At 57.1% G+C, this 11087-nt stretch overlaps 1 protein-coding gene across 1 annotated transcript in view; it reads right to left on the bottom strand.

Moving 5' to 3' along the window:
* The window catches only part of AGAP2 (ArfGAP with GTPase domain, ankyrin repeat and PH domain 2), a 15663-nt gene that overhangs the window by 295 nt on the left and 4281 nt on the right, over positions 1-11087 (bottom strand). Inside the window, exons 2-17 of the mRNA XM_023757938.1 lie at positions 8530-8588; positions 7340-7427; positions 7057-7142; positions 6763-6910; positions 5669-5803; positions 5227-5336; positions 4676-4834; positions 4430-4516; positions 4241-4345; positions 3427-3589; positions 3131-3250; positions 2245-2373; positions 973-1121; positions 787-877; positions 444-666; positions 90-345 (exon numbers count right to left, since the gene is read on the bottom strand). Coding sequence (XP_023613706.1) covers positions 90-345; positions 444-666; positions 787-877; positions 973-1121; positions 2245-2373; positions 3131-3250; positions 3427-3589; positions 4241-4345; positions 4430-4516; positions 4676-4834; positions 5227-5336; positions 5669-5803; positions 6763-6910; positions 7057-7142; positions 7340-7427; positions 8530-8588 — 2108 coding nt within the window. The remainder of the gene's footprint in view (positions 1-89; positions 346-443; positions 667-786; positions 878-972; positions 1122-2244; positions 2374-3130; positions 3251-3426; positions 3590-4240; positions 4346-4429; positions 4517-4675; positions 4835-5226; positions 5337-5668; positions 5804-6762; positions 6911-7056; positions 7143-7339; positions 7428-8529; positions 8589-11087) is intronic.

The following is an 11087-nucleotide window of genomic DNA, read 5'->3' as shown; positions in this document are numbered from 1 at the left end:
CTCCCCCTGCCCGGCCGTTTCCGAGACGGAGCCCTCCAGACCCCTTCACCCCCCCCCCCCCCCATCCAACCCCCGCCCCACTCACGTACCCACAGCAGCAGCTGCGTGATGACGACGTGGGCGAGCTCGGCCGCCAGGTGCAGTGGGGAGCGGAGCTGCGGGTCTTCCACGCTGGTGTCTAGCGGCCCGTGTCGCGCGTGGGCCAGAAGCAGGAGGACGGCGGCCACGTCCTGGGCCTGCACTGCAGCCCACAGCTGGCGGCCCAGCGGCTCCTCCGGAGAACCCAGCGGCGCCAGGAACAGCAGCTGCTCGTACTTGGCGCGAATCCATGACTCACGCTCCTCCCTGCAGGACCAGGATCGATGGGAAGGGCTCTCGGGACCCTCCCCGCCCCCCCGCGTGGACCCTCTCGGGAGCCCCCCGATCTGTTCCCTCGCACATACCGCGAGGAGTCCCGCGTGGGCTTGGCTCGGCCCCGCGTGTTGCTCTCCCACACGCGGTTGGCCATATCGTTGCCAATTGCCGTCAGCACCAGGGTCAGCTCCCGAGGCCAGTCGTCCAAGTCCAGCGAGCGGACGCGGGACAGGTGCGTGCCCAGGTTCCGGTGAATGCCGGAGCACTCGATGCAGATGAGCGCGCCCAGGTTCAAGCTGGCCCACGTGGGGTCTGTGGACGGAGTGAGAAATTGGGTCCCCGCAGAGCCAACACGGGCACCCACCCCGAAATCGCCAACGGCCCGCGAACCACACTCCCTCCCAGGCCCCTCCACTGCCCCCTTGCGCTCACTGGGAGCCCCGCAGTCCACGCAGATACAGTTCCCCTTGGCGTTCCGGATCGCCTGGATAGCCACGGCTTCGCTTTGGCTGTCTGTGCGCAGCTGCAGAAAGGGCTGGGGTTATTACTGACTCTCCCGGGGACCCCTTCTCCAGACACTCACCTCTGCTTTCCCCCCAAACCTTTCACCCCCATTACCTTGACCTTGCTGCTCTCACAGCATTGCAGACTGGCTAGGATCTGACTCTCAATTGCCTGGACCCAGGCATCCCGCTCCTCAAAACTGGCGGCCTCAAAGTGCCACGTCTGACCAGTGCTGGACACGATCAAGAACTCGAAGTTTTCCTCTGGGTGGGGGGATGGGATGGGGTCATGAGGGAGAGAGTTCAAACAGGAGCTGCCTTCCCCAAACCTTCCTCCCTGATGTCCATCCCAAGCCCCTGGGAGTGGGCAGAAGGGCTGGGGAAGCAGAGGTGGGGGAGAGCAGGAAGCCCGAGCACATGCAGGGGAAGGCAGGGGCACCCCCACCCCTCTGCACCCCAGCTGAGCGCCCCTCCCAGCTCCCCGCTTGTTACCTGCTTTATAAATATTTCTTAAACTACCAAAGGATTTTAGTTTCCACATTTTGCGCTTGGCTGGTTTCCCGAAGCGAAGGATATAGAGATAGAATAGAGAGCAGAACAGAGAAAAAGACCAAGAAAGAGAAAAAAGAGGTAGATGGAGAGAAGGAGAGAGAGTGACAGAGTGCCAGAGACAAAGCAGGACAGACAGATGGGGAGAGAAAGCAGAACTAAAGTCAGTGGCCCCGGAGCAGAGTAGAGCGGAAGCCAAGAGCCATGAGAGCAGGCAGATCTGGAGGCTGGGTCTGAGCACCCAGCAGAGAGCAGGGGCGGTGGGGACCGGTTATCATGGTCAATGAGGAGCCGGGTCTCTGGGAGAGGAAGGGATGGTCAGGAACTGAGTAAACACGGGGAAAGGGTACAGAAGGTGGGCCACAGGCCTGGGGTGAGGGGGCCTGGGGTTGAGAAGTCTTGAGGATTTGGGGGCTTCACTGGGGTCAAGAGCTGTCAGGGGAGCTTGGCAATCATAAGAAGTTACTGGGAACAGGGGCTGGGTGGTCAGGAGCTGAGGAGTTAAAGGGGGACGTTGAGATCAGGGGCTGAGACCCTGGGGGTCATGGGGCCCTGGGTGCAGGAGCTGAGGAAGGGGAAGTAGAGGGTCATCAGGAGAGAGGTCATTGGGCACAGGGTGCTGGGACTGCGGGGGTAAAAGGCATTGACTGGACAACCAGAAGAAGGACAAGGGCTGAGGGGTGTCCATTCATTTTTTCACTAAATTATGTGCAAAGTGGTAATGATAGTCAAGCACTCAGCTCAGACACTTTTCCTCCTCCTGCAGGAACTAGGCCAGGGGTCTAGAGTTGGGGGTGAGGGTCCAGAGTGGGAGTGCAGCTGCCCACCAACGCCTCACCTTCGGCCTGCCCAGAGGAGCCTTCAGTCTTGGACGGCGTTGTCAATTTTTTCCTCCTCTGCTTCTTCACCATGGGAGAAGGAGGAGGTTCCCGACTCAGGGGGCTCAGGTCTCCAGATGGGGTACAGTCTTAGGAAGGGGGACACAGCTGCCTCAGTTGCCCCTCCACAGACTTCCTGATTTCATCACAGCCTGTCTCCTCCCCTGAACTAGCTTTGGCATTTTAGGGTTCCCTCCTTTCAACTGTCCCTCTCCAGGAGGTCCCCCTGGATTATTCCTGAGGAGGTGGGCAGATGAGTGGTTTAGAGTCAGACCTGTACTCAGATCCTGGCTCTGCCACTTACTGGCCTTGAGACCTTGAGCAAGTCACTTAATCTTCTGAGCCTCAGTTTCTTCATCCCTAAAATGGGGATAATCGTCTTGACCTGACAAGGTTGTTGTAAGGATTACTTGTTACAGTGTTACTTGCTATTTTAAATAAATTAAGAAAACTATAGATAGATAGATTTCTAAACATTCCAAACACTGAATGCTGACTATGTGCTAGACAATGTTCTCATTTTTCTTAAGCCTTAAAGCAACCCTTTCAGATAGAAACTGTTATCTCTATTTTATAGATGAGGAAACTGAGTCATGGAGAGATCAAGTAACTTGCCCCAGTGGCAAGCCAGGATTCAAGTTCATGCAATTTAGCTCTAGAACCCGCTTGTCTTAAACATCATGATAAACTCGATAATGGTGAGCTTGGTGCCTGCACCCAGTAGATGCTTAATGTATCCACTCATGCATTGGATTCCAGTCTCCAAGCTTCCACCCCAAGGTCATTTCCCACCCACATCCCATCTGGATCTGGAAGATAGTGGATGGAAGATGGGTCCTCACTGACCAGTGCTGAGGGCTCGGGCCAAATTCCGGTCTGGCTTCAGCAAGTGTTTGGATGTCTGGTCTGATGGTGGCTGCAGGGAACTGGGGCTGGGGCTTGAGCTTGGCGTGGGAGTAGTGGCTTCTGTTGGAAGGAGAAGAATATAAAACCTCAGTGAGCCACTCGGTCTCTGGGCCCATGCCTTCGTGGTACGTCTTTATCACCCACCTTCTCCCTTATCCAGTCCCTACTTCCCTACTACCCCTCCTTTTCCCCTAGCCCTGGCCCCTCTCCTGCCCTCTGTCATGAGCCCCACTCACCAGGGCCTTCACCCATCTGGACAGTGCTCATGTCCTTGACGAGCCCATTGATGCTGGCTGAGGGGCCAAAAGCAGAGATGGCCCGTGGGGGCCGCTTGCCAGGGACTTTGACTGTTGTTCGTAGCAAGTCCATCTCCTTGCCGTGGGTACTATGGATGTAGTCCTGGAGGGGCACAGGGGTTGAGAATATAGGGAAGGTTGCGTTCCTTGGTGGTGCTGGGAAGCAACCAATAGTAGGGAATAGAGCAGGACTCAAGAGGGGGGGCTGGCCAGCATGGCTCAGTGGTTGAGCGTCGACCTATGAACCAGGAAGTCACGGTTCAATTCCCAGTCAGGGCACATGCCCGGGTTTTGGGCTCGATCCCCAGTGTGGGGCATGCAGGAGGCAGCCAATCAATGATTCTCCCTCATCATTGATGTTCCTATCTCTCTCCCTTCCTCTCTGAAATCAATAAAAATGTATATAAAAAGGGGGAGCTCTTAGAGCTCAGTGGGCTGGGATGAGCTTCTAGGGGATGAGCCAAACATTATTGGCTCAGCATTGTCTCCTCCAGAAAGCATTCCCTGAAGGGCAGGCCCGGTGAAGGCCCTTTCTCCATGCTCTCCCCCTAGGCTGGAAGTCCCTGGGGAGATATAGTTACCTTTTCATCCCCGGGATGGGCACCTGGGAGGTACCTAACCTTCAACATGCTTGCTAAACTTAAGAGAACCAGACGACCTTCCCAGAAATACTAGTGTTTGTCAGAGGCACAGACTCCTAGAGCTGGAAGGGCGTCTAAGGCCAGCGCTGTGGCGGCCAGCCTCTGCCACTCACGTTAATGCTGGGGTGGTAAAGTAGGAAGCCGTTACTGGACAGGGTCACGTATTTCTTCTTCCATTCTTTGTTCAAGGAATTGCCACTTCGCTTTAGTAGAAAGCTCTGCAGTTTGGAGAAAGGCATGTGGGTGAGCCCAGTTAGGATCAGCTACCTCCAGCCTGCCCTCAGCCCCTGGAAAACACCCACCTGTTTAATGGGAATGGCTCGCCCACTCCCTGTTGTCTCTCCCCGACTGTCCAAGCTCCGCTTTTCAGAGTCACTGCCCCGGCGATTCTGGAATGGTTATTGGCATCAGTTAGAAGATGGATGGAGGGATACACTGATGGAAGGACAGGAAAGGCAGGTGAATAAGGGCCCAAAAGAGGGGTCTAGGGACCAGGGAAGATGGGCAGGTAACGGGGGACGGGGGGTGGGGGTCAGCATATCCAATACCGCAAACAGGCTGGTCCTGCGCTTGGCTGCCCGGTGCAGGGACCCTGGGGTGCTCAATCCAGCCACTGCCACTGCCTCAGCTCGGAGCTCGCGGTGACCGACGTTGGGTGAGGACGGGAGGGAAGAAGAGTAGTCGCTAGTGTGGCCCCCGTTACTAGCCTGGAGAAGTCAAAATAGCTGAGATGCTCCCATCCCACCAAGCTACAGTTACATCTAGTTATGAGGAACCAGGGGAATTCCTCGATCTCATCATCATTTACTTGTATTAGCATTAATAAGAAACTCCTCACTAGCATAGTCATAGTGCTTTAGTTTTACAAAGTCGACTTCACAAGTTTTTGCCATATAATTTTCCTAACAACCTTGGGAGGTTTGGGTGACTTGCTCAAGGACATTGGTTTTCCAGTCCAATGCACTTTCTACAAATGGTGTCACTACCATTCCCACCTGCCCTCCCTCCTCCAGCCTCCTTCCCTCCTCCAGCCTCCTTGGATCACCAGCCACTCAGATTCTTACCAGCCCCTCTGTGGACCCTGAAGCCCCCAACTCACCTGCCCAGCTACGGGAGTGGAAGCAGCTGAGTGGCTTGGGGAGCTGGGCAGGGATTTGCAGGCAGCCAGAAGCTGTTGCTGTTTGCGTAAGGTCACCACCTTCTGGGCCACTGGAGGGGGGAGGGGAAGGAGGTGTGAGTAGGGCAGATACCCAAGAACACCCTCTGGTGCCCAGCTCTGAGAAATCCCCAAGAGATAACATAGGCCCCAAGTTCTTTATTAGTGTGGCCTTCGCGCCACATGTAACCCTGCCAGCTCCTCCAGTCCAGAAAGACCTGTGGCTATTACGCAAGACTTCTCTGGCCTCCCTGGTCCCCCCTGCCTCCCGCACAGGCGAATGACCTACCTATCACCCACAGAGCGAGGCCCGGATGCGCAGCCTCTAAGACTATCCCAGGCCTCTAGCCCCGTTCCCCACATTTGCTGGGATGACCACACTCACCCTCCTGGAAGACCCGGTCCACATTGAGCCCGTAGGTTGCACAAGTCTCGTAGTAGCTGCAGCGTTTCATGTCTGCGCACAGAGCTCTGGCACGAGCATCACCCACGACCCGAGGGGAAGAAGCACTGATCCTGTCTGAGGGCGCAGGAGAGGAGCGGGATCAAGGCCCCCCCCCATTTTTCCTGCTTTCCTTCCCCTTGGGCTCCAGTCCCAGGCTGGACCCACTAGGGACAGGGTCTGAAAGGACCTCTCCTGTGGCTGGTGGAACGGAGTACATAGCCTTTTGTAAGTTCTGGACCCAGCCAAATGCCCAGCTGCATTATGAGTCGGCGGAGTGCCCTCTGTATGTGTCTTCAGAAAACACTGCAGAGTCGGTGGAGCTTCCTGACAAGGTCTACAATGGTTGGGACTCACAGGGGACAATCACCCTGTCCTGCGAATCCAATGAACCCTGAACTGAAAGGGAGAACGCCTGGCACGTGAACTAGGAAAAGGCTGGAGAGCCGTGCGTAACAGGTGGCCTGCTCGCTCTGCCGCGGGAAAGCTGGAGGCAAGCGACAGGTGGAAGCAGGCACCGGCTGGACAGGCATCCAGGCAGCCCGCAGCCTCACACAGGTGGCGGTGGCAGGAGCTTTCCTCGCCCCGGCGGAGAGTCTGAGCGCCTCTGAATCACTTCTCTAAAAGGTTTCCTGCCTCTGTGTTTTCTCCATCATTTCATTTGTGCTTTCTCTTTGCTTTGAATAGGCTCCTTTGAAAGGTGTCAGCCTGACCCAGCTGTAGCCAGGGAGAGTGGAAAAGGCTTTCTATCAGCACTAGGGCCTGAGCTTTTGTTTCCCATGGTGATGGCATCGGAAACGAGAGCATAAGAACACAAGGCAGGCGACTGCTACTACAGCTGTCCCTCCCGGGAGAGCCTCCTCTCTGCTCGGGTCCTGGGAAGTCTGTGTTGGCTTAATGGCTCCCTCATCTGGAGACCAGGCTCCTTCCAGAGGAAACTAGAATCCACGTGGCCATTTCTATACCTTACCGAGTTCTCTCGTGTGCTGGGCAATAGCCCAGTAGCCACCAGTAGTACCTTCCCAGCCCCTCTTTACCTTGCGTCCCCACCAATGCCAGCGCCAGACCTCCTCGTCCCTCCCCCCGAAGGGAGCTCAGCTGCCCGTGGAGACGGCTCACGGCCTGGAAACTGTTCTCATCCTCCAAGCTGAAGACCAAGATCACAGCATCTGCCCAGCCTGAGAACTTGCGGGGGGTGAGGGGACAAAGAGAGGGTCAAACAAGTCCATTTCTTTCGATGCTATTCCCAGTTAGACCTGGGAAACCAGAGCCCACTCCCTTGGCCAGTGCTGACCCCAGCAAGCCTGCCTACCCCATACCTCACCCCTCACCTTGGCATCAGGTGCCCCAGCTTCCTCTCGGATCAACACCAGATGAGTCTGTCCATCCACCAACATCTCTTTCTTGTGCTGCTCACCTGTGCAGAAAGGTTGGGAGTGGTAGGTCAGAGGTCACAGGTCACCAGACCACCCCATTATCCCTCTGCTTTAGCTGTCATGGCCTCATCCTTCCCTCTGGTCTCCATTCCCACCTAGTCATTGATCACACTGCCTAGTCATTAATCCTGGATCCTTGACCCCAACCCTTAGTTTACTATGACTCCGAAGAACTCACTCTCTGTCTTCTCCAGCACCTGGTATGAACCAGTCAGGAATCGATGGATGAGCGATGACTTCCCACTCCTGGCATCGCCCAGTACACCCTGCAGACAAGTTTGTAGAGCAGAGATTATGGAAGTTGAGAGGCGGCAGTATGCTTGAGTCTGGAGAACTTGAAGAGATTGGCAGTGTTAAATCATCCCAGGAGGGTCCCACAGGGCCAGGATGACAGTCAGGAGCGTGTCTGGGAAGATCAGGCCAGGAGTGTGGCAAGAAATAATCCCAAAAAGCTGAATAATGTCAGCAACTCAGTACCATTTGTGTGTGTGTGTGTGTGTGTGTGTGTGTGTTGTGCTGTTTAGAAAACATACTAGATGTGTGTATAGGGGGAGGGAGCATGTCATAGCCCTAGGCCAGTGATGGCGAACCTATGACACGCGTGTCAGAGGTGACACACTAACTCATTTTTTTGGTTGATTTTTCTTTGTTAAATTGCATTTAAATATATTAAATAAATATCAAAAATATACATCTTTGCCCTAACCAGTTTGGCTCAGTGGATAGAGCGTCAGCCTGAGGACTCAAGGGTCCCAGGTTCAATTCCGGTCAAGGGCATGCAACTTGGTTGCGGGCACATCCCCAGTAGGGAGTGTGCAGGAGGCAGCTGATCGATGTTTCTCTCTCATCGATGTTTCTAACTCTCTATCCCTCTCCCTTCCTCTCTGTAAAAAATCAATAAAATATATTTAAATATATATATATATATAATATATACATCTTTGTTTTACTATGGTTGCAAATATCAAAAAATTTCTTTATGTGACATGGCACCAGAGTTAAGTTAGGGTTTTTCAAAATGCTGACACGCCGAGCTCAAAAGGTTCGCCACCACTGCCCTAGGCACTGGTTGAAAAGTTTTACCCAATTCTAGGCAATAGAATATGAAGGACTATAGGAGAGATGCCAGAAGTGAGGAGAAGCCTGAAAGACAACCATGGATACATAGGGAAAAGGAGACTAAAGAAAAAGTTGTGAGGATGTGTCAAGCCTCAGGAAGGTGCCACGAAGGTAGAATCTCAGGAGAACTAAAAAAACGGTTCCCTTTTCTCACAGAGAGAGGGGAAGGAAGAGATGAAGGAGAGAGAGTTGAGAGCGCAGTGAACAGGAGGTCAGCCTTCCTGCGGACAAGGGGACCACGTTACCTACCAGGCGCAGTTCAGGAATGGAGCGGCTCAAAGTCCATTCCTGGCTATTGACCACAGCCTCTGCAATGGGAAAGGAGCCATAAGAGGGGGTGCTCCAGGCTCAGGAGGACTTCCAACCCTCACCACCCCTCCTCCTTTTGCAGCTTTTCTTAACTCTCAGAACCCTGCCTGGGCTGGGGAGCTGCGTGGAAAGGCTAGGGTTGAGAGTGGTCCCCAGTCCTGCCATCCTAGCCAGCTCTCCGCACAGCTGTTGCTGCCGCTCAGTGGTTGCTTAGCAACGGAGTCAGCAAGACGAAAATACTTCACTTGGCATCTCCCTTAAAACACATCCCCAAACTGTAAGTCCCTGCCCCAGACCTTGAGACCAGGGCTCTGACAGTGGTGAGTCCTTTCCTCTGGAAGAATTTGGGGGTCTCTTACCCAAAGGCCTGTCTGATTCCCGGGCTGACCCTGGGAGGCGGGGCTGGGACATAGAAGGGAGTGGATCTTCCTCGATCTCCATGTCACAGGAGGGAAACTGAGGTGAGGGATAAGCCTTCCCTTGCTCAAGGTCAATGGCTGAAGGCCCTGGCCCCTCCCCACAGCCCGAGGAATGGTGCTTGGATTTTCTGTGCCCCCTTCTCCCATAACCGTCCCCACCAGCATGCTCCAAAAGAAATATGGGCAAGGGCTCCACTCCCTGGCGGAGAGAAGCCACAGGCCTGGAGGAGTGGGAGGAGGCAGGATGCTCCTTCCGCCCGCCGGGTCCAGCCCCCGCGCCTGACACTGGCCGGACGTTCCCGGGGTGCCGCAGCTGCGGCGGGAACTCTGGGATCCGGAGCCATCTGCTCCCACCCGCTCCAGAGCCAAACCCCGGGAGCCGCCCCCGCTCACGGACCTGCCTCCCCTCCAGGAGTGTGAGCTAAACCATGAGTCCCTCGCCTCTCTTCCAGGAGAAAAAAGATAAGAAATAAAGACACCCCCTCCCCGGAACGAAACACCACCTTCTCCGTACCCCCTCCCAAGTCTCCAGGGGGTAAGAATTGCCTTTGCAGCAGCCCCCCCGCCCCCTTGAGTCACTCCTGGTCAGCCCCCTGGGGGTTCCCATTAGGCTCTGGGGCCTGGGTGGGCAGTGGGGGGACTGAGGCTTCCTTCTGCCCCCTCTCACTTCACGTTCAAGTATCCAGCACCATCCAGGCCCTAGCACTCCCTGACTCCCCAATCCACCTGCATGGAAAGAAGCCGAGTCCCTTCCTGCTGCCTCGCCAGCCTGCTCTCAGCCCAGGGGCTGACCTGGCCCTGGCCAGGAGCTGCCTGCAAGGGCGTTCTCACGCCACCTGCCCCCAGTGCTCGGGGGAAACTGAGCTTCCTAATCCCCTTCCCCTTCCATGTCCCTCTGGGCCAGGCAGAGTCCTGTCTCCAGGCTCCCAGGCTCCAGCTGGGGCTGGAAGTGGGGTCTGGAGCTTGAGCAGTTTCCAGCAGTCACTCTGACCAAGGGTATTCTTTTCCCAGAAAGCTCCGAGGCTTTCCGAATCCCCCTGAAATCAAGTCACTTCTCCTGTCCCACCATGTCGCTGCTCACCCCCGCCAGGACCTCTTGGTCCTCACCCCAGTCCTTGGCAGAGAGGGCAGCCTGGCTCCTCTGCCCCCCCAGGAGAGAAGCTCCCCCAGGTCAGCCCTGCACGGGCTCCCCCAACCCCAGCTGAGCCTCCCAGGCGCCCTCCCCTCCCGGTTCTCAGACTCCGGCCCTACTCACTAGGGGAGGTGCGGAGCTCGGTGCCCAGCAGCTCCCGGGACCCGCTGCCGGAAGACAGGCCTGGGGGCCCGGCGGGGGGCCCGGAGCCAGGAGGCCCCCCTGTGCTCTTGGTGAAGATGCCGCTGATAAACTTGAGCATCTTGCGATCCCGAGTGGACGCGCGGCCCCCCTCCCGGCCCCGCTTCAGCCCCGGAGCTGGGGGCTCCAGGGTGTTGGGCGGTGCAGGCCCCGTCGGCATCGCGGCGGCGACGGTGAGAGCAGCGCCTGGAGCCGAGGTGGCCGGGAGGGTGAGTGGAGGAGGAGAGCCGGCAGGTGGTCCGGGGTGCAAGTCACTGTTGTCCAAGGTCTTACTCTTGCCTTTCCGGGGGGACAGCTTCCCTCGGGCTCCGGGCCCCGCTCCGACCCCACCGGAGGTCGTGGCTGCCGCGCCTCCCGCCCCTGCGGCGGCCGCGGCGGCAGCTCCCGTCCCGGCGCTGCTCTTTGACCCCTTGACCCTGGGCTTGCCCTCGCTCTCGGGCCATGACAGGCGGCTCCCTGCGCCCTTGCCCGCGCCGGCTTTGGCGCCACTCGTGGTCACGGTCTTGCAAGGCTTGGGAGCCGGCGGGGGAGGCGCCACCTTCAGCCTCCGGCTGCCGGTGCCCGGGTGCGGGGAGGACGAGCCGGGGACGCCACCTCCCGCCCGGCCTTCAGGTTCTGGGCCCCCCCAGCTCGGGCTGCTGAGCAGGGGGCGCCGGGAGGAGGTGGGAGCGGCCCCGGGCTTGGGGTCGGGGCTCAGCCCCCCGGAATGCGGGGGCCCCGGAGGGGCGGCCCAGAGGGAGAGGCGG

This window comes from Myotis lucifugus, unplaced genomic scaffold (assembly GCF_000147115.1).
Source record: "Myotis lucifugus unplaced genomic scaffold, Myoluc2.0 scaffold_119, whole genome shotgun sequence".
Taxonomy (NCBI): Eukaryota; Metazoa; Chordata; class Mammalia; order Chiroptera; family Vespertilionidae; genus Myotis; species Myotis lucifugus.
This window is presented reverse-complemented; position numbering and strand designations above follow the sequence as displayed.